A 24,207-nucleotide genomic window follows, 5' to 3' on the forward strand; every position below is an offset into this window, starting at 1 on the left:
GCAGCCACTGCAGAGGGTTAGCACTACTGGAGTTGCTCTTGATGGGGAGACTTCCTTCCGCTGAGGGGTGGAGGTCACACTGTTGGCCTATTTAGCTTATCTGTACCATGTTGTCACTGTTGACGGACTTCCTTGGAGGATGTCAGTTTCTGGCTGACTTTCCTTCCAGTAGGAGGGGTGAGAGGTGGCAATGAGAAGTTCCTTTGCCTGCCGCCCCTCCCCGCCCCCCCCCCGCCAATCTTCCGCTCTAAGAGCTCTGCAAAACACAGCCCAATGTCTCAGAGAACTGTTCTCATATTCTAAGTTATGTTTCTTTCTGCCTTTGTTTATTACTCTGTTTCAAAAATGTTACAGCTGGAGCTGAAACTCTTTCCATTTCAGACAGCTCGTGTCGGCATTCAACACTCTAGTTGGGTTTAGCACAACTAGACACAGAGTTAAGTTTAACCTACTCTTCTCCACAGCTTCACCCACACTGAGGTAGCAGTGTGATATTTCTCACCTCCCGTCCCAATCTCCATTTCCTACCCGTACCATCCTGAGCCTTTCCGATCCTTTATTTTTACATTTATTCTTTTCCTGTGATTTGGGTGGCATTTATTACCCAGCCACACTTACCTGTGAACTGAGTGGCTTGCTGAATTGTTTCAGAGGGCAGTCAAGTGTCAATCAAACTGAAGGTCTGCAATCACATGTAGGCCAGACAGGGCAAGAATGGCAGATTTCTTCATTAGGGAATTACATAGGTTTATGCAATAAATGAAGATGATTTCATCGCTACTGTGACTAGCCTTATATTCCAATTTGTTAAGTTTTAGATTCCAACAGCCGATTTGGGGAGGTTTGAACACATGTTCCCAGAGTCTGGGCCTCAGAATTACTACCGCAGTAATATTACCACCACACCATTGTCTCCCCATTGTTATGTTAAAGCCTGGATTTTCACCAAGACTGGATGACCTGGGAAGCCAATCAAAAAGCTGGGCAGGTCCCAATTCCAAGATTCCCAAGCTGTCTGAGTTTTGAGAGTGTCTTTTAAGAATGTGAACTGGTTCCTGTCAAAAGCCTACAGTTGGCAATCCTGATCTGACCAGCTCCATTAAAGAAGTAGGCATGTCCCACTTCTTTGCAATTTTCACCGAGTTGTATATCTCAGTCAAGCAAACATGATGAGGCTTAGCTGAGAGTCCAGAAAACCATTATTTCTGTTGAAACAGCTGCACCCCAGAAAACAATATTGTTTCATTGACAGCTCTGGTTTTCTGACCTATGCTATAAATTTGTGTATATTTAAACAAGGTTAAATGAATGTGTATGGATTTTGTTATTACTTTTAGTGATTGACACTTTTATTGTGTTCATTGAAATTACTTTTTATCATAAGCTATGCATTAATTACTTTAAAGTTTTATTTTAAAAACACATCCTACTGTCACTCTAGAATTCATTGAGCCAGTATACATTGTATAGACCCAATGAACATGGAAATGGCATTGGGTTTTATAAGGAGCCAAAGGGAGTAAATGGAATTGCTTGGTGCAGCAGGAGATGGTATGGATGGGGCATGGACAGTGTGTGGGGTGAGGGTATATGAAGGCTGGAGGGCCTTGATCCTTATATTTTAACTGGAACAAAGTCACACAGCAATGAGTTGGACCTTTTAAACAGCCCACCTCTGCACCCGACAGCTCCTATAACTACCTGAAGACTCTTATTTCCCAGATTCACAGGCCTGACTACAAGTTTCAGCTGCCCTCACCCCTGAAGTTGATAAATATCTGTGACAATGGGCGGCATGTTCCTGTCCTTCTCACCAGCGGGATCTTCCTGTTGGCCAAAGAGCAACCTCATACCCTGTGCAGACAAGCCATGCAGAATGCCATAGAAATTGGTGGGACCTGGAAAATCCTGCCTAATATGTAGGCTCCTGTTCATTCTGTGCTTCTAAATGATGTGGGTGGGTTTCTCCAGCTTCCCAGTGGCGGAAGGGGCATGTCGTTCAGTGGCAGCAGGATCCTCTAGTCCTGTTGTTGTTAAAGGGGTTTCCCATTGAAGCTGCCCCACACCGCTAGGAAACCTACAGGAAGGACCAGAGAATCCCGCTGGCGTGGACAGCCGGAGAATTCCAGCTTGTATTTATTTTGCTTTAACTAGAACATAGTGTAGTGTAGACATCATTGGACTGAAAATTTTCGCGGTCTGGATGAAGAATCCAGAGATTGTGAGCTGATTAATCCCACTAAGGCAGTTTGAGGGTTTGAATCCAGTTTTTAAAAGATCCTTAATCGAAGAAAAGCTGGTTTCTGCTAAAGTCACCACAAAGTTGTCAGATTGTGTTTAAAAAAAATTGTTCACTTATGACCTTTTAGGGGAGGAAACATTTTGTTTACCCCATCTGACCCACATGTGACCTCAGTCCCACACCAATGCAGTTGACTCTAAGCTGCCCTCTGACCTAGCCTAGCAAGTCATTCAGTCAAGGAGACTGGAGAATTGCTGGTCACGCGAGCGATGCCCACATTGCCTGAACAAATTTAAAAAAAGGGTTCACGAGTGTTATTTCCCTCTGAAACTCCTTGTCAAAGTCAATCCCTGATAGTTGACTGCTTGATCCTCCCATTTAAAATCCCAGTGTTCCAGCAGCTTGGAATAGCAGGGGACAGTACTCTGCCTGCAGTCAGTTCCACAGTTGGATTTCCATCCAAGTTGTCAATGACGTGATGCCAAGTGAAGGCGCAGTGCTGCCAGGGATGGAGAGAACTGATGACTGAAAAGAGTTCCATTCATCTCAGTCAACTCCTGTTGACTCGTTTACACTGGTATTGGTGGAGGCCTGGCAGCATGTTTGGCACAACTGGCACATATGTGTCATCTTGGCTCAGTTGAAAGTACTCTCCTGTCGGGTCCAGAAGGTCATAGATTCAATCTCCATGCAAAGAGTATTGAGTTCATTGTCTGAACTGACATTGCATACTGAGGGAGCGCAGCAACACTGCAGGCTCAACCACACTAGTAAAAAAAAACGTTAACCCAGTTGGTCTGTTCCAGTGAGACCAAGTGAAGCTTAAGAAACCATAGCTTCATTCAAAAAAGGTGCCGGGGTGTACTGTTGGTTGCCTGATCATCATGCCTCTGTCAGCCATCAATTCCAAATTAACTTGCTGCTCATCTCACTGTTGAAATATTTTGTTCAATGCAAAATAACTGCCTGACCTATGCAGCAATAGTCACTGTACTACAATGTGTAATAATAAGCTATACAACGCACAGTAATCAGAAAAAACCTAGCATTTATATAGTGCCTTCACAACTTGTAGCCATCCCAAAATGCTTTGCAGCCAATGAAGTGTGGTCACTTATATACACTTGTCATGGCAGCTTGTTTGAACAAGGCAAGTTTCCACAAACAGCAATGTGATAATGCCCATAATCTGTTGTGATGTTGATTGGAGATAAAGCCAGGCCGCTGGGGAGAACTTTTCTTTGAAATAGTGCTATGGAAATTTTTATACCTATCTAAGAGGGCAGACAGTGTTTTTGGGTTCATGTTTCATTGAAAGATGGTGCTCTAACAGTGTAGCACTCCTTCCCTACTTGATTTAGCCTTGATTTTTGTGCTCATGTTCTGGAGTAGGTCTTGATCCTGCAGCCTTTGGACTGGGTAAGAGTGCTACTATGGGAAGGCTACCATGGGTTGTATAGATATCAATAGGGAGTCACATCTGACCCTCGTCTAACTGATGTTGGAAGGCTTTACATTACAACCAATGGTGCTGTTCCTGATCAGGGAGACAGGGAGGATATTTCTGGTTATAGCACAGGACTAGCAATCCAGACATTGGGTAGAATTTAGTTGATCCCATTGGAACAGGCATGATTATGGATGGGTGGGGGAAGTGTGTTGTGGGAGCACTTGCATGGGATTCCTGTCATTGGGAAAACTTGTCTTCTCAAGTTAAATGGGGACCCTTGTTGTGAGGCACTCAGTGCCTCGTCAATGAACCTGGCAATGGGAGGGGCAAGGTTGAAAGTCACCCCACCCCTTCCTTTTTTCCTCTGGCCTCCTCACCCCATTGCCTCCTCTCTCTATCAGAAATCCGTCCTTCCAGCCCCCACTCACTTTTTTGTGGCCTTGGGGTCCCTCGTTGATCTTCTGCTTCTTGAGGGTGTATTTCTTCTCTCCTGGTGATCCCCCACGACAATGGGGAACTGCCATCCTCTGGCAGGCAGTACTGAGTGGGATGGATTAAAACACTAAATGAAATGTTGGCCTTAGAGATCATTAAGGTTTACAGCATGGAAACAGGCCCTTTGGCCCAACTTGTCTATGCCGCTCCTTTTTTTTTAAACTCCCTACGCTAATCCCAATTGCCCAAATTTGGTTACATCTTACCATGTAACTGTCTAAACGCTTTCTTAAAAATACAAAATTGTACCCGCCTCTAGTACTATCTCTGGCAGCTTGTTCCAGACACTCACCACCCCTCTGTGAAAAAATTGCCCCTATGGACACTTTCCTGTATCTCTCTCCTCTCACTTTAAACCTATGCCCTCTAGTTTTAGACTCCACTACCTTTAGGAAAAGATGCAGACTATTTAGCTGATCTATGCCCCTCATTATTTTATAGACCTCTATAAGATCACCCCTCAGCCTTCTACGCTCCAGAGGAAAAGTCCCTGTCTATTCAGCCTCATCTTTTTAACTCCAACCATCAAGTCCTGGTAGCATCCTCATAAATCTCTTCTGCACACTTTCTAGTTTAATAATATCCTTTTCTGTAATAGGGTGATCAGAACTGTACACAGTATTTCAAGTGTAGCCTTACCAAAGTCTTGTACAACTTCATCAAGATGTCCCAACTTCTGTATTCAGTGCTCTGACCAATGAGGCCAAGCATGCTGAATGCTTTCTTCACCACTCTGTCCACCTGTGACTCCATTTTCAAGGAACTATGGACATGTACCCCTAGATCTCTTTGTTCTGTAACTCTCCCCAATCCCCTACCATTAACTGAGTAAATTGGGTTTGAATTCAACAAGTCCTTGGAAAGGAATACATGGTAGATTCATTAAAATGCTCCCAGAGCTTATAGAACTGAATTGAGGTCAAGCTGTATAAATGTTGCTTGAATCCTTTGGGCCAGCACTTATTGTCCATTCCTAATTGCTCTGAAACTGAAGCCCTCCCAGGAGGCATTTAAGAATCAACCACGTTGCTGTGGATCTGGACCAGGTAATGGTGAAGATTTCCTTCCCTAAAGCGCATTAGTGAACTAGATGGGCCTTTTCTACTATCAACATGAGCATCATGGTTTATCAGAGACTTTTAATTCCAAATTTTGAGTTGAATTCAATTTCACCACCTACCTCGAACCCAGTTTTACTCTGGGCCTCTGGATTACTAGTCCAATGACAATACCTGTACACTACTGCCGCTCCTAAATTTAAAATGGTAAACTCATTCAATAGAGACAGAGAAAGGATTGCATTGGGCAAAGGAATCTGGAGCAAGAAGATAACCATTTTAGTCCTAAATGTCCTGTCCTGATTTTTTCTGATGGTCCCAAGGATTAGTGATGAATAAAATGAATGGGAATATCCCCTTTTGGTTGATGAAGTCTTCTAAATGTCAGATCAACACCTTAAATCATTGTGCCAAATACTATTCCCCTGTTTTTCAGACAGACTTTTCCACAGGATGATGTCATGGGGTTAACAGATAATGCACAGAGCATGGCAGAGAGTCAACTCATGACATCATCAGTGGAGCAGTCCATCGGGAGCATGGGGGTAGAGAGGAAGTAATGTAAATTTGACAGCAAATAAAGCTGTGAATGTTCAGACGCTACATTAACCCCCTCAGCATCACAAACTAATGTGGATTGAAAGGAGTTGGAAGTGGATTTGCTGCTGATTTGTGCCAGCAATGCTAGTTTTCATTTTCTATTCACATGGTTAAATTTCATAAGGGTGAATTGTCTTGGATCTCAAAAGAAAATATGATTACGTTTAATAAAAAATGCTTTTGCATTGGAATTGTACAATTTCTCATAGAAATATTAAACCTTGCGCACTTGTGTCACATTTCTTCGGCTGCGGTCTGGTGGATGTAATGTCTCCACCACGGGCACATCAACTCCACTCACTTTGAACAGTTTAATTTTCTTATTTGTTCTCGGTTTGGGTGATGTTTGCTTGGCCGCATTCGTTATTCAAACGCTACTTATCTTGACAAAGGTGGTAGTGAGCTACCATCAACATAGTGGGTGACTAGAGTAACATGTAGTCTTAGATATTCGTTCTCCCCACCATCAGTGCTCTGTCACTGCACTGCAGCAACTCTGCAATGCATCTTGTGAACCCACAACCTCTACCACAGGGGTCCCCAAGCTGTGGGTCAGGGTCATGAGCGAGCAGTTGAGGTTGCATCTCCTCTGAGTTAGCAATGATTGCTGAGGTAATGAATCTAGGCCCTAGTCGAACTCTTGCAATGTGCTATCATGACACAACTACCATTCCCCAGTGTGGCAAGACTCTGGCTGTTTATTGTGAGATCTGATGGAGCCAGCTGCCATTCTGCTGCCTTACGTTGGACTCAACTCCACCATCTGAGCAAGGACAGTAGGTGTGTAGGAACATTGCCACCAACAAGTTTCCCTGCAATCATATCAATTCCGATCTGGATGTATAAACACCATTCTTTAAGCATCACTGGATCAAAAGCCTGGAGCTACCTCCCTAACTGCACTGTGAGGGAACATTTGTCACGAAGTCTGCAACAGTTCAGTATGAGGTCCAAAACCACAGGGACAACTGAGTACAGGCAATAAATGCCGGCCTTGCAAGTCACTCCCATATCCCAAGAATGAATGAACAGACTAGATAGGGTGGCAGTTGGTAAAATGAATGGGTTATGTTGTGGGTTAAACACTGGCCCTCCATCTCTGTGAACCTGACTCAAGTCCAGACTAATAGGCTAAAGAACCAAAACTCAAAGTAAAGTTTATTTATTTGTGTCACAAGTCAGCTTACATTAACACTGCAATGAAGTTACTGTGAAAATCCCCTAGTCGCCACACTCCAGCTCCTGTTCAGATACATGGAGGGAGAATTTAGGATGGCCAATTCACCTAACCAGCACATCTTTGGACTGTGAGAGGAAACCCATGCAGACACAGGGAGAACGTACAAACTCCACACAGTGACCTGAGCCGGGAATCAAACCCGGGTCCCTGGCCCTGTGAGGTAATAGTGCTGACCACTGCGCCACCATGCTGCCAGTTCACACAGAGCAGCGAGCAAACAAGCCTCTAGAGCAGGGAGCTCTGTTATCCTTCAGAAGGTGGATAACTGAGTTCCCTGATCAACATTAGCCCCTCCAGCACCATTACTGGGATATTACTATGCAAGATTGGCTGTCATCTTGATGTCACAAAAGATGCTAAATAAATAAAAGTCTGTCTTGTTGGGGCAGAGTTGAGAGTTTTGCTCTTCCTCTAACTATCCCATACCTGACCTCACAAATATTTGATAAAGTTTCATTTTCCAATACTAACGTCTCTCAACACTGAGGTGGTACAATCTCTGCAAAAACCTTTTGGAAACTCTGCGGAATTTGGAATAACTGGCCACTTCTGCTTCCACACATGGTCTGCTGAAGTAACTGTAGACTCTGGGGAGAATTGCCACAGAAATGACTGCCTGTGGATGTTTTGGAATGGAATAGTCCTTTCAAAGGAACCCCTCCAAGGAAGCTATGTTAAACCGTTATAAATCAGTGGTTTGATCTCAATTGAAGTATTATATCCAATTCTGGGCACAGAAATTTAGGAAGGATGTCAAGGTCTTGGAGATGATTCTGAGGAAATTTACTCGAAGTCTACCAGTGATCAGAAGTCTATTTGTGTGCCAAGCAGCAAGTAATAGACAGACAGAGCTAAGTAATTCCATAACCAGTGGATCAGATCTAAGCACCGCAGTCCTGCTACATCCAGCCAAGAATGGTGGTGAGGTGGTGAACTAATTGTTCCAACGATTAACAACTCACTGGAGGAGCTCATTACAACCTTGGTTCAAACGTGGACAAAAAAGCTAAATGGTGAGCTGAGACTGACAGTCCTTGACATCAACACAACATTTGATCGAGTATGACATTAAGGAGCCGTAGCAAAACTGGAGTCAGTTGGAGTCAAGGAGAAACTCTCCACTGGTTGGAGTCATACCTGGCACAAAGAAAGATAGTTGTGTTGATTGGAGGTGATTCAGCTCCAGGACATCACTGCAGGAGTCCCTCAGGATAGTGTCCTATGTCCAAGCATCTTCAGCTACTTCATCAATGACCTTCCTTCTATCATAAAGTCAGAAGTGGGGGTATTTGCTGAACACTGCACAATGTTCAGTACCATTCACAAATTCACATACTGAAGCAGTCTGTGTCCAAATCCAATGAGAACTGGACAGTATCCAGGCTTGGGCTGACAAATGGCAAGTAACATTTGCACCACACAAATGCCAGATAAAGACCATCTCCAACAAGAGAGACTTTAGCCATTGTCCCATGACATTCCATCATTGAATCCCACACTATCACCATCCTGGGGATTACCATTGACCAGGAACTGAACTAGACTAGCCGTATAAATACTGTGGCTATCAGGGCAAGTCAAAGGCTGTGAATCTTGCAGGGAGTAATACCCCTCCTGACTCCACAAAACTTGTGCACCATCTACAAGTACAAACCAGGAGTGTGATAGATTACTCTCCACTTGCCTGGATGAGTGCAGCTCGTAACAAAAGAAGCTCGATATCATCCAGGTTAAAGCAGACCCTGCGATTGGCTTCCCTTCCGTAAACATTCAGTCCCTCCACCAGCAATGAATAATGGCAGCCATGTGCACCATTTACAAGATGCACTGCAAGAACTCACCCAAGGTTTTTTGGGCAGCACCTTTCCAAATCCACAACCACCATCATCTAGAATGGCGAGAGCAGCAGATACCTGGAAACACCAGCATCTGGAAGTTCCCTTCCAAGTTACTCACCATCCTGACTTAAAGTTTAAAGTTTATTTATTGGTGCCACAAGTAGGCTGACTCTAACACTGCAGTGAAGACTTGGGAAATATATATTACTACTCCTTCACTGCAGCTGAGTGCAAATATTGGAATTCTCTCCCTTATAGCACTGTGGGTATACCTACAGCTCAGGAACTGCAATAATTCAAAAAGTCAGCTCACTGCCACCTTCTGAAGGATAACTAGGGATGAGTAATAAATGCTAGTCTAACCAGTGACATCCACATCGCTGTAAAAATGAATTTTTGAAAAAGGGTCTTAAATTATATGGGGACAAGAAAAGCTGACATCGCTCCCCTTTGAACAGAAAAGGGAAAGGAAGATTTAATAGAGATGTTCAAACTTCTGAAGAGTTTTGATAGAGTGGATGGAGAGAAACTGTTTCCACTGCTAGAAAGATTGGTAACCACAGGACATTAAATTAAGATAATTAGCACAAGAGCGAACGGAGATAAGGAGACATTTTTCATATCATGAGTGGTTCTGAATTAGAAAGCACTGCTTGAAAATGAGTGGAAGCAAGTTCGATAGTAACTTTTAAAAATGAATTTAATAAATACTTGAAAAAGAAAATTGTCCTGGTGATGGGGAAAAAGCAAAGAGAGGAGGAGCTGAGTCAGCACCACTACATTGGGCCAAATTTTGTTTAAGTCTGTGAATTTAACATTGCTTCCAACCTGGTTCCTGTTGTTTCATTGCCACCGATAGTCTATTTATATTGATTGATGTCTGTATTCCTGTCTCGTCTACAGGTTATCAAGTCAGGGGTGGAGACAACCTGCAAATGCCATGGTGTTTCTGGTTCCTGCACCGTTCGGACTTGCTGGAGGCAGCTGTCGCCTTTCCACGAAATCGGCAAGTTACTCAAGCTGAAGTACGAGACCTCGCTCAAGGTAGGCAGCACGACCAACGAAGCAACTGGCGAAGGTGAGATTACACCGCCAAAAAAGGCCACTGCTGCTACTCACCACCAACAAAACCAGATCCCAAGGACTACTGACTTGGTCTATATCGATGACTCGCCGAGCTTCTGTAGGCCGAGTAAGTACTCACCCGGTACTGCAACCCGCAAGTGCTACAAAGACAAGAACTGTGAGAGCATCTGCTGTGGCCGTGGGCACAATACCCAGAGTCGAGTGGTGACGCGACCCTGCCAGTGCCAAGTGCGCTGGTGCTGTTATGTAGAGTGTAAGCAATGTACTCAAAGAGAAGAGATTTACACCTGCAAAGACTAAAGCTTCCACTTTCCAATGGAAAAGGATCTGGGGATCCACAATGAAGAACAAGAAAGTCCTGGTTGAGGAAATACTGCAAAAAATATCCCAATCATCCTGAAAAAATGCACAGAGGATTCTGTTTTCAACCTACATTAAATGTATAAGCTGCATTACACAACTGTTGGATTCAAAGAGCTAAAGTCTGAAGTGAAACAACAGAGAACATAGATAAATACTGAAAAATGCAATGCCACGTTCTACACAAACCAGTTCACTGCAACATTCTGGTTATGATAGATCATGTTGAGCATTTTCTACATCACACCGAGTGTGAACATGTCAACAAGGTCTTCAGCAACTATCCCATGGCAAGAATTTGAGAAATTCACTTCAAATGGCTTACAACTGGGTCTGTTCAAGGTCCATTGCATGCTACTCAATATTAAATTTATTAACTATTGGTGTTACATAGGAACTTTCGAAGTATTAGGCAGAACGGGTAGAGATCGAAGACCTTGCAAGCTCCATTTGGGCTGGAGAGCCAAGGAGTAAAGAAGCAGTTTTAAAGGCTGTTGTGCAACAAGTAGCCAAATCTGATTGCACAAGGAGTTACCAAAAAGGGTACAGCCACAAGCCAAACATTGAATATATTTGGTGGGAATTCAGGCCAAGCCCAAGGCATAATTGAGTAATACCTACTTGATGTAAACCAGTCCCTATATATCTTCATAGAATGGTGGAGTGATAGGGAGTAAATGCAACGTTGATATAGTGATGCATGATATAGATCAGATTTGATTCTCTGGTCTCCACTGGATGGAGATGTAGGGTGCCCTTGCAGGTTGCAGTACCAGACTGGAGAAAGAGAAGTAGACCCTTGTGCTGCTTTCTGAATGCTCTCCAGATACCCTTGCTGGAAATGCAAGTGAGGGTAAGGCTGGGTTTAACTGGGACAACTCCCAGAAATTTGGTGTGAAGTACAAGAGAGGATCAACTACTTGCAGTTGATGCCCCCATCAAGAGCCAGTGTCCCAAGGGCATGAGGAAAAATGTGGGGAGAACAGGGGTAAACCTGAGTTGGTGAATAGAACTGCCCTTTGAGTAGCTCAGGCTCAATTCCAAGTGCTGAACCAGCTGATTTCAGTTAGGTGAGGTACGAGTGTCCTGTTCCTATGGCATTGCACTCCAGTGAGAAGAATGGCAGGGTTGGAGGGTGGGAGTGTGGAGCAGGAGGAAGAATGAGAAATAAAATGCATGAGCTGTATCGTGGATTGATTTAACATCTCGGCAAGCTCTTGGCAAAGCTTTCCTTAACCTTAACATGCCTTTTCCAAAGGGTCACTTGGTTTTCATGTTTGTTCTGCAAGGTTCAGGTTGGGTTGTTAAAAGAAAATGGGTCTCAATAGTGCAATTAGAACAAGGAGCCAGACAAAGCGACTTTTGTACATGTAAAGGGTTTAGAGAAGAGTGCTAATATGTTCAAGTCCTTTCATTCCTGGGACGTGCGTTTGAATCCAGCTGAGGCATCGGGTAGATGAAAGTCTCTTCACTCCAGTGGCTGTTAATTGTCAGGTTCCCAGAAGGTACAGGCCCACAGTGCAGTAGTATCCATGCCAATAGACATTAATGATCTGTTTATATTGGGTCTGGGACCATCCCAGATTAACCTTAATTGGCGTAAAACGGCTCATGCAAAATGGCCATAAATTGTGAACCCTAGACAGTTATGTGGCCCCAGAGTATGGCTGTGAGTTCCCACGCTTCAATGACGTAATGAACTCATTACGTTGTGGTATTCATAATAAACAAGGCCTGTAAGCTAAATGTTCGCCAATAGCCCGTGGTCTTCTGCTAAGCAGGCAGTTCGAGGTACTAGGAAAGCTGGATTTACACATACAAAAGATCTGAGATGCAAACCAGACTAGAAATGTGTCTCGTAGTTTCTCTACTACCTTTTGCTTTAAATAATGTCTATCAGGATACTGACTTTCCTGGTGTACCATCCCAGGGTGCTCTTCAATGGAAACTCAATTGAAAATGGACATTGCAGTCAAAAGTTCAGACCGATATCCATCATTCTCACTCCATGACTGTCGTGGGCCACATGACAAGAGAAACACTCGCCAATAAATTTAATCAGCTTTTGTAGGATTATGCACAGGCCTAACTGTGGAGGGCTGTTGGATACGGAGGACTAGATTTTATTCCTATTACTTGTGGTTCTTCAGATTGAAGACTAGCAGACTTTTATGTAGACATGGTGGAACATGTCACTGAAAAAGCTGGTCTCTGATGCTCATCTACTGTGCGTATGTGGATTGAACTGCCTGGAGATCGAGACAACTGTCAGTAATTGCATATTCCACACTCTCTATTTTAACGATTTGACGTATCACCATGCATGCTCACAAACTGCTATTTAACCCAGACACCCCTAATTTCTGCAAAATGGTTTCAGTGACTAATAGCTCTGTTGGGGACTGAAATGACAAGATGAGCAAAATCAGAAACACGCCAATGATCAGCAGGAAGATGGAATGCCATTGTGCCTCACTCTCTGAAACTTTGAGATTTCTATGTGTCACAAGCGTGCCTTGTAAATAGCATTCACTGATGACTTCCAATGGCAAAACATCGACATTATGTTGACTTTTAAAAGGATTACATGGGCGATTTGAATCCATTGGATCCAATTAGAATGCCAATCAAACATGTGGTTAGATCTAGTTCTAATCAAAAATGACCAATTTTTATCCAGAAATCAGTAAATATGGTACTGATAAGTAACTGAAGATCTTTTAGCTGCTCGCCTGAGTCAATCAGCCTGAAGCTCCATGACGCACTGCCTGTATATCACGCCTCAGACTGGTATCATTCATTCAGACTTGATATATCCCCCCCCATGATGTTAAGTAATATCAGAACGTTTGACAGTACCACACCAAGATTTCTAGCACCTTTTGAGTTTCAGGACTTACTCGAGATGGTTTCTTTGGATGAACTTTGCATGACAACATGGAAACTGCTTGGGCCAAATTCATTCAGTAAAATATGTCTGGACAACACTGGGACTCCATCTCCCAGAGCAATTTAAAAACCAATCTAAAGAATTACATTCATCTAGAGTGGAAATGGGGAGAGGGTTCAGTGCATGCAGATTGTGGTGAAAAGCCTCATATTAGTTGTATAGAATTATCAAAAATGTTGATAGATTTTTGTTAAATGACTGTTATTAATGTGCTATATGCTTACTTATAACACACCCTAGTATTATTTCCTGTAGACCAGTGTGCCAGGGAACTGAAAATTCCTTCTATGCCTAAGTTCCATGTGTGGAACTAAAGCATACAAGATAGATTCTGGGCTTCATACCTTGAGTAAGCTGGTCTCAGCCAGGTAACCATTAGAGGTGCTCGATTGGACTCCATGCCTCTGGATTAGAGGCTAGAGCCAGAAAATCAAAGTGTTTCTGCTCCAGATTGCTACCCAATGAATCTCAATTGGCAGGCACTTGTGTGAGTGTGTGTGTGTGTGTGTGTGTGTGTGTGTGTGTGTGTGTGTGTGTGTGTGTGTGTAGATGCTGGTTATGGACAAGTTTGGGCTCAGTTGAAATTTCTCCTGAGTTCGATTGAAAAACGCCATCTGGCATGCGGTATCTATGGGCAGGTGATGCTAATAGAACCACAACTCACCAGTCAGTGCCTTCAAGAGAGTGAGGAGGACAGTAATTTGGAGCTGAAAGAAGAAAATTGTACCTTGGTATTTGTAATATGTGTTGACACTTAAGATGTCAACAGCAAACTAAATTGTCATTAAAACAAAGCAAAAATAACGATGACGCAGACCCATACTGTTGCAGGGTGTGTTATAAATGACTAGCACAGTGCAGAGTATATCGACCCTGGTAGCAGTATTTGAAGGGCTTTAGTTTAACTTACTATGACAGTGCACCACTGGCTGATTAAAAGTGTGCCCATTGCTGTAACCCATAGTATAACGGTCACAGAACCAGTCAGTTCTAATCATAAATATATATTTTATATATTATAAAATATGTAAATGTTAGTGGGAGGGAAGGGGTGCAATGTGTGTTTGTGTCTGTGTGTGTGTGTGTTTTTGCGGGTGTTGAGTGGAAACACATAAGGCAAAGGTTGTCTCTGGGCACCATGTGTTAGTAACTTAGTAAAACCTAACCGTAAGATTTTGAGACGTCCTCTATTTCTCTTGAAGCCACAGATCATCCCAGGAGGTTTACATCTCTAACAGTGAGCCAAGGAAATCTTCCTCCAGCTCGACTAAGTGGATAACTGTTAACCAAAAGAATGTAAAACAAAAACCACGAGGACAAGGAATTTTAAAAAAAAGCAGAGGTTTTGATTAAACACCACTAAGTAGTACTTGCAAGACTTCAATAAATAAGACTGCAGTTATAACATTGAATCTGAAAGAGATGTCACTTCCGAAGGATGTGACATTGTTGTATACACCAAACAGAAGCATACGTTCAAAGTGAGAGGCGATGGCCTAGTGATATTATCGCTAGACTATTAATCCAGAAACTCACCTCATGTTCTGGGGACTTGGGTTCAAATCTTGACACAGCAGATGGTGGAATTTGAATTCAATTTTAAAAAAATCTGGAATTAAGAATCTACTGATGACCAAGAAACCATTGTCAGTTGTCAGAAAAACCCATCTGGTTCACAAATACCGCTGTCTTTACCCGGTCTAGCTTACACGTGACTCCAGAACCATGGAAATGTGGTTGACTCAACCAATTGCCCTCCAAGGGTGACTAGGGATGCTGGTCAAGGATCAACATCCATGTCCCAGGAATGAATACAAAAAAAGCTACTTGAGAGCTGTATGTTGGGGAGGTGGTAGGGAAGTGGTTCGTGTATGTTTAAAAATCACACAGCGCGTTGCCCCTTAATGCTTATACATCAGCTAACTGCCTGGGTGGCGTGCTCTTGCAATTCATTGCAATTCTTACATTGAATTGCCCATTCATGCAGACAAAATGAAGACTTGTTAGTCATCACAAAGATTCGGAGAGCCTACCGTCACATTCCACTTCTGAATTTATTCCTTGCACAGAAACAGGCTGCAGCAGGGTCTGTAGTTCAGCTTTCTTCCTTCTGCCGATAGTTAGCCCATTATAAATGGTTGTATCTAATAACTGTAAGCATTGGAGAATTCACTTCCTAACTTTCCCAGTGGTAATAACAAAACATTCAACCCCAACTTGTGGGAGTGTTCAGAGTACTGGAATGGTATTACCCATGTGACCTTTCTTCATTGACCTCCCTGTCTCAAAAGACAACGAATGCGAGTCAAAAATGCCACCGGAATGAGCCCTGTATGATGTGTGCCCAGGTGGGCTATACATATGGGTGTTCTGGGGTTGCCCAAGTGTCAAAACTCCCCTCTCTGCTTTGCTGGATGGGTCACACACAGGGGGCAGGCCAATCCGTCTAATCTGCGGGAGGAAACCAGAGCATCCAACAGAAATCCACACACGCATAGGAAGAACGTGCTGACTCCACACTATAGTCCCTGTAGCTGTGAGGCAGGAGTGCTAACCACTGTGCCACCCAAGGGACCATCTAATCACTTAGAGGAGCACAATTGTCCACAAACTGTCTGAGAAGCTGAAGTTGTGTCTGGCTCTCTTGAAGCACGTCCATTCAATAATAAATTGAAACCATCATTAAAATTACCTCAATGAGGGAAAATCTACAGTCCTGCCCAGTTTTGCCACTTGATTGACTAGAGTGCCCTGCAGAAATATGTCCTACCCAGTTTGATATCCATTTTAAATACTTTGAGATTGAAGTGATTGATTCAATATCATTGGAGTCAACAAGCAAATCCAGAATCCTCCAGCTTGGGAATTGAGAGAACTTGGGACAAAACTAGGAAGAGAATTCCATTTGGAATCACACACAAGGGTTCCTTTTATTCTTGTTACAATAAACAAATGAGGATCCACAATTTTTTGAGAGAGAGATGAATTTAGATTTGCTGTTGCCAAAAGAGAGTTGTATGGGCTGCTCAGTGAGGAACTTTGAGTGAGATGAGGAATTGTTTTAAGGAAAGACTTCAAGGGAAAAAAGGAGAAAGAGAGGTTTAGGGTCAGAGTCCAAAGTTTGGGGTTGTGGTGGCTAGAGCAGCTTTTGCAGAGATGGGGCAATGGAAAGGGGGGCAAAATTAGGAATGAGGAGTTCTCGAAGGGTTGCAGATCTGCAGGGGATACATAAATGAAGAACAGCAAAACCATGGAGGAATTTGAATCCAAGAATAACAATTTTAAAAATCAATGCATTAGTGAGCTGGGAGCCAATATAGTTGGAGGAATACTAAGGGGTGGGTGAATGAAACATGGGCACAGGATTTTGGATGAGCTTAAATATATGGAGTGTGGAAGTGGGAGGCTATCCAGGAGAACATTTGAATAGTCGACATAAGTGGTGGCAAAGGCATGGATATAGAGCAACACACTCACCTACTGAGCCAAAGGGTGTCTGATTTTATTTGTATCTTAGGCTAATTTATGATGAATGACAGGCAATAGTGTTTTTAGAAGACTCAATGAGAAAATTATTAAATGTATAACAATAAAACATTTACACGTTTTAATTCAAATTTGCATCACAATTGGGCAGAGCATTCATGTAAATATTAAAACTCAGTGTTGCATTACAATTTAAATGCTTTTCTTTGACACAATTGAAGTCAAACCTCAATAAATGAGAGTTTGTATCCGAGGCTTATGTCCTGTGTTTGTATCATCCTCATCCATTGATTCTGATGTAAGCTGCCTTCAGAATTCTGGGTCTCACCCTCAAACACCCGCAAGGATCTTGCTGATGTTGCTGTGGTTGTGATTGGTTGCACAATCCAAAACACTCTGCCCATCTCCTTGCCTCCACCCATTGACTCCCTTTCACCAGGACACTTATATTAGCCTCGTCACCCAAACTCCTGGATTCTCAGTGCCCATTGTTTTTTCACTATTTAATGCATTGCGATACTTTCTGTATGAAGACTGCAAGTTGTGGACTGTTGTATTCATAACTACCGCTTACTTCCAGAGGAAACTGAATGGATTAAACCCTTCATTAAAAGAGTACAAAACTGAGCTTCAGTACATTTAAATAGTGCGTTCATCTAAAAAGTGAGATGGGAAGAAACTGAGGTCCTATGTGTTTGTTTTTATGCGTTGTGTGGTCAGGGGTATGTGTGCATGTGTGGGTGAGAATGTGTATGTGTGGGTTGGACTGTGTATGTATGGATGGGAGTGTACATGTGAGGGGTGCAGGTGTATATGAGGGAGAATGAGGGTTGCTGTGTGACTTTAAAGCAGATTCTCGCACTGAACCTGGATGCTTTCTGTAATTATTTAAATATATACTATTTAAAGTGGATATATTTTGCTCTTGTAAATTGTAAATACTGAATTTTCTCCTGTTCTCCTGTGGTATTAATACGTCTCAGTTAGTGCGGCACATATACTTTATATTGACATTAATTAGGAGTGCGATGGTTGCAGACTTTCTCTTTCCAATACCAATGTTCCCAACATTTCACTAATTCCCTAACCTGCCTCCTCCCAAATCTCCACCACTTCAAGCACCTTAAACCAGAGTGACCAATAGACAAGAACCCCTTAAGAATGTGGACAGGCGGTGGAGACAAAATGAGAAAAGCAAATATTGAACATCTGTAAAAACCAACATTTCCGGAAATACTCAGCAGGGAATTGCTAGCATCTGAGAGAAGAGAAAGTAATATTTAGGGAAGGATTTTAGATCAGTACTGCCCAATCTTGGTAGCAAGGTCAGCATCTAAAGCAGTATCTTTTGTTTTTAGGTGATGGATCTGCTATTCTGGGTTTTATTTGTTAGTCAACAATACAGAATATTTCTAGATCATTTGGTCCTAACAACCCGGAACTTTTACCTGATGGAATACAGAACTGGGACCATTTAAAATCTATTCCAACAGACATTCTGGGTTAATCCTACCTCCGGTCATCCCTAACTCATTGTTAAGTGAGTATTACTGACCTAAGTGAATTTGAAATTTTCCCTTCACGGGGAAGGGGGTGGCAGGTGGACTGCAGTGGGCTGGTTACTTGTCTGAAAATGATTTGCAAGCTTTTAACCCTCTCTTGGAGCACCCACTGTTATCCAAGCAAGGTGCCAAACTCCCACCATGAGGTGTACCTCTATCCCTTGAGGTTTATTGGATTTGAATGTTAGTCTGTGGTCAGTGCATCATTGCATGATGGATACAGCCTGCATGACTCTATGTTAAGACATAATCTGGGCTGTTTGAAACCCTATTATTTCAGTATTATGTGAAACAGAGAGGGTTGAAATATCAAAGTGTGAATATATAATATGGCCAGGTCCACATTCACTGGGAAGAAATATTAATGTTGGATAGAGTCCAATGAGAACACTGTGCTTTGTTCCGTTGCAGTTATTTTGATGAAGCCTCTGATTCTATGCAACGTCCCAACAGTCTGAAGCAATGATAAAAGGGGGGCATATTTAAAATGGGATTCTGAGCTTGCCTCTAGGGATTGCCATGTGGGCTTCATTCTCGGAAGTCACGCAGTGAGCATTCCGTTCTCATGGGTTGAGCATCAAAAAGCCAGCCTATGTCTATCACAGCTCTACCCTTGAGAACCTCAAATCACAGTGGCCCCGACGCCAAAGAAGAAATCAGAAAAATCACTATACCTCTTGGGAAATATTTCAAACCAGTCCATATTTAAAAAGAAATAAAGGCATTGCTGGCAAGGCCAGCCAGCATTTATTGCCCATCCCTAATTGTCCTTGAGAAGGTGATGTGATGCTAGAAATAATGTATTCTGTGCAGTGAAGACATTCCCAACAGCACAGTGAGTTTGAGAATTTACCCAATGATGACTAAGTAATAAAATACATGTTCAAGTTAGAATGATCTGTGACTTTGAGGGGAACTTCATGGTGATTGTGTTCCCATGAACCTCTTATTCTTATCCTTCTAGATTGCTGGTTTTGTATTTCACAAATGATTTGGAAGGAGTGTTAGTGAGTTAATCCTAGTAACAAATTTAAATTAAAATCACTTACTAAGTAAGGCTGTCGTTTTGCAAATGCGACAGCAGAAACCGTGATGAGTTGAATAATCAGCAAAAGCTCCTGGTCGTGTAATTGGATCTTTTAGATGCTCAACTGAACAGGCAGATGGGATCCAGATGTGAACACTTCATACCAATGACAACACCTCTGGCAATGCAGCATTCCCTTTGTACTGCACTGCAATGTGAATGAACATTTATAACCCAGTTAGACAAGGTGCAGAAATCTGGAATATTGGGATGGGATAGCAGAAGTCCGTCACTGTGTGTACATTGCAAATTTATCTGAATGAAAAACTGGAAAAAGAAAACCAAACTTGTGACCATTGCACTCCTGACACTAACATACCCAGGTTGTGTGTGTTTTTTCTCACAGAGTCTAATGGAGCCTAAATTATTTGTTTCTACCTCATGTGCATAGCTTGTAGGTAATGTACTGATTCTTCAGAGTGACTGTGGAGGATGTATTTAAGTTATTTAACACCTTGGTATAACAAAAGCAAGAAAATTTTGGAAATAAATGAATTGTGAATTATTTTTCAAATGTGTTTTGTCTTCATCCTTCTCGCGTATAAAATTCGGAAGTCATGGAATGAGGGGAGGGATTCGTAGGTGGGAAGAGAGGGGGACTTCTTCAAGTTTGGAAGTTAAAGACTAGGAAAGGGGCCATGGATTGTGTTAGGGTAGGGTAACTTCTGAAATTTGGATTTTCTAGGGTGGGTGAGTTGTGCCACTGTTGAACTCACTGACTTCATCTTTTCAGGCCTGGATGCAAATCTAGTGTGTGCTCAATAAGATGAACATTCCCCTTCTGGCTGCTTAAGGTCGTAAAACAAAGTTTATTCATTAGTGTCAGAAGTAGGCTTTCATTAACACTGCAGTGTTACTGTGAAAATCCCCTACTGGCCACTCTGGCACCTGTTTGGGTACACAGAGAGAATTTAGCATGGCCAGTGCACTTAACCAGCACGCTTTTCAGACTGTGGGAGGAAACTGGGTCACCCGGAGGAAATTCATGCAGACACGGGGAGAATGTGCAAACTCTGCACAGACTGTGAAATATTGGGCTGGGATAGCAGAAGTCCTTTACTGTGTGTACATTGCAAATTTATCTGAATGAAAAGTGGAAAAAATCGGTCTTGCGACATTGCACTCCTGACACTAACATTCTCGTTAACACTAAATTTTGCGTTCCCAAGCCAGGAATTGAACCCGGTTCCTTAGCACTGTGAGGCAGTAATGCTAATCACTATGCCACCATGCCATTCTGAACTGAGCTAAGGTCATACAAGCTCCAATTCCAACAGCACAGTGCTCTACAACCAAAAGGGTTATCGGTATGGCTGGTTTGAAATTTGGAGTGTAACACTTGTGCAATAGTGTAAAGTGCTCTTTGCAGTTGCGGATAAGGTATGTTGTTGGGGACAAGAGATAGAAGTATGCTCAGCATCTAATGATTCTGCAGCTGGCCTGGAGTTTACTATGGTGGAAGTGACAGCAAGCGGAAATATTTTGTCCAGTTGGTTAGTTAATTGATTTCTCAAAACTAAGAAATAGATTTAAATGCAGCACTAGTGATAGGCTGGAAATTGTCTTTGGTGACTATTCGGTTTGGGACTCTCAGCAATGACAAGGATCAATACCTCAGTCTGCAATCAGCTACATCTCGTATATATATCCATATGTATCATGAAAACTATCCACACATTACAGATCATACACCACGTGTCAGACTTCATGGCTGGAATTTTACCACCCTGCCTGCCATGGAAATCAGAGCAGGCAAGGGATGGACCATGGAAAAGTCTGTTCACTTTGGGCAGTATTTTACGGTTTGGGGACAAGCGAGGCCATAAAATCCTGCCCAACGTGTCACACATTACACTCCACATATCACATGCTGAACATTACATGTACCACATGCACAAGATGCCAAGATGAAAATTCATACATCACACTTCCCACTGCACCTGTCACAAGCAGTATAAAGCACCAACAATTCGTGAACTATTTTCAAAATTAAGTGTACTTAAAGAGAAACAAAGCTTAATTATTTCTGATAGATTTTCTAACTTTGAGATAAATCCTTAAAGAGTGGAGTCAAGAAGCTGCCAGTCTAACAAACACCTAACAATAATTTGAATCACCCAATGGTTGTCGCACCAATGGAGACTATTTGGCCCAGCGTGTCTGTACAATTCCACTAGTTCCACAGCCCTGCAATTAATATCAAATTGACCTTTTATATGTGTCTATTTATATCACTACAAGAATTAACTCCACTACAGTTTAAATTGACAGGATCAATTAGTTCCTGAATGCTAACCACACTTTAGGCCCCAGGCTCCCTGTAATTATGTGCATGAGAAGTCTGTGAGTACAGAAGAAAGAAAGCAACGCCATTATCTCCAGTTTTGTACTGATTCATTCCCACTGCTTCAAGTGGGGATCAGAGACGATGGCATCACACTGCCAGATGTGGTCAGAGAAAGCACCTCTTCATTGAAACTTGCCTCAGGGTGCGAGTCTCATTTAATGGGTGCACCAAGCAAGGAGCTGGGTGTAAAGGTAAGTATACTCAATCTGCTGTGTTTCTGATTGGACCATCAAATACCCATGAGGTAACTTCTTGCTAAAATATTCCAATGACATTGCAATGTAATGGCTGCAAAGTTGCAATTATTTGTCAAATTATGCAATTTGCTGTTTTACTTGGCATTCATACTGAGCTAAAATGTAGTTGTCTAAATGCATCAAAATTTCACTTGAACTGAAAGTACTTTTTTTAAATCCAAAATTCATGGGAATGCAAATAAATTGCAACAAGAATCAAGTGTGGGCAACAGTATTTTCTGCAGGGTAGGTGGCCATTCTTTTAATGGCCTCCCACAAAGATGATGAAAGCAATCAAGTTCCTGTTTAGTGGCAAAGCTTTAGGAGCTAATGCTATCCCATTTGTAGTCTAGACGGCTGGAGGTCAATGACTGGTGAAGAAGCTCACCGAGCTCTTGTCAGCTTATGCGGCAATGATGAGATATCCCATAAGAATGCAGAAACGCTTCCATTGTTCACCTGTACAGGCAGACGGGAAATCACTAATCTTGCAAAATTATAGAGAAATTGCACTCGTCACCATCACTGGCAAAACTTTCACTAGAATTCTTCTGAACTGCTTACTGCAACGTCTCAATGGGATCTTCTGTCAGAGAGTCAGTGCTGTTTCAGAATATGGGCCAAAGTTCTCTGGCTGTTCACGCCAGCGGGATCTTCTGGTTTAGCTGATGGCACGCCCACCTCCCCCCCCCGCCCCCCCCAACCAATGCCGGTTTCCCGGTGGTGTGGGGTGCAGTCAATGGGAAATCCCACTGACAGTTGTGCTACCAGAACATCCTACTGTCGGTAAATGGTGCACTGTGTCACAGCAGGGAAACCAGATAGTCCCATCCTATGGTACCTGCTGTTAGACTCTCCAGGAGAAATGCTAAGAGTGGAACAGGGACCTCCATTTCACATTTGATGACCTGGCCAAGGTCTTTGATACTGTCAGCCATAAAGGACTTTAGGAGGTATTGGGGAAATTTGGCTGACCTGAGAAATTCTCACAATGGTTCGATGGTTCTGTAATAACATGTTCACATCTGAGCCTTCTGATCCACTCCCAGTCTCTAATAGGGTTAAACTGGATTTGCATGCTCGCCAAGCCCCCTCAGAATAGTTTTTTCTACCATGCTCCCCAACTTGCTCCATGATGGTGACCCTGGCATCAAAATCAAGTATATCACGGATAGGAAGCTAATCAAACTCAGACAGCTCGAGGCAAAGACCAGGGTTGGCTAAGATATTATTTCACAATTTAAGGCAGCACGATGGCGCTGGTTAGCACTGATTAGCACTTCTGTCTCAAAACGCCAGGGACCTGGATTCAACTCCGGTTTTGGGTGACTGTCTGTGTGGAGTTTGCACTTTCTCCCAGTGTCTGTGTGGGTTTCCTCCCACAGTCCAAAGATGTGCAGGTTAGATTGATTGGCCATGCTAAATTGAACTTAGTGTCAGGGGGTATTAGCAAGGGTAAATGAGGATTATGGGAATAGGGCCTGGTGCGATGTGATTGATACAGACTCGATGGTCTCCTTCAGAACTGAATCTCTGCACTCTGTGCAATGCAGAGGCCACAATTGTAAATATCATTAAAAACCTGGGGGGGGCCCTATTCGCGCCAGAGTCTGACAGCTCCAGAACTCTGAACATGCTGGCCAGCCCGGGACCCCTACAGTGCTGGCCCCCCGTCCCCCACCCCACCCACACGGCCCGATTGTGGCCCTCATAACAATTCCCGGCCAGTCCTGACACCCCCCACCCCAGAGCTCCCCAATGTCCAGCCCATGCCTCCCATGGTGATCCCCCCGGGGTCAGACTCTTCCCCAGGATGAGACCTCTCCTGGGGTCAGACCACCCCGTTCCCCCAGGAGGCAGGGCGCCCCCAAGCACACCACCCCATCCCCGCCCACCCCAATCGCTGGCCTCCCTCCAGCCCAGACCGATCCCAATGCAACGTGGCAGCAGGACCCCCACCCCCACTGATTGCCCCTTGGCTATGCCCACAATCGACCCCATCCCCTTGGCGCTGCCCGATGCCTGCTGGGCAGTGCCAAGGTGGCAACAGGTATGGGCACTTTGCCGCTTGGGCAGTGCCGGGGCACAGGCTGGCATTGCCAGTGTGCCCATGCCCATGGACCATCATCCCCCACCCCCGATCCCTTAGGGGGTCCCAATTGCCCCCCTT

General features: G+C 43.3%; 1 protein-coding gene across 1 annotated transcript in view; it reads left to right on the plus strand.

Annotated features, from left to right (window-relative positions):
- The window catches only part of wnt9a (wingless-type MMTV integration site family, member 9A), an 81,856-nt gene extending 61,897 nt beyond the window's left edge, over positions 1-19,959 (plus strand). Inside the window, exon 4 of the mRNA XM_080194522.1 lies at positions 9,827-19,959. Within this exon, the coding sequence (XP_080050648.1) occupies positions 9,827-10,309 (483 nt within the window). The 3' untranslated portion in view covers positions 10,310-19,959. The remainder of the gene's footprint in view (positions 1-9,826) is intronic.
- Positions 19,960-24,207: the final 4,248 nt, after the last annotated feature.

Source organism: Carcharhinus amblyrhynchos, chromosome 8 (genome assembly GCF_965287045.1).
Source record: "Carcharhinus amblyrhynchos chromosome 8, sCarAmb.v2.hapA, whole genome shotgun sequence".
Lineage (NCBI taxonomy): Eukaryota > Metazoa > Chordata > Chondrichthyes > Carcharhiniformes > Carcharhinidae > Carcharhinus > Carcharhinus amblyrhynchos.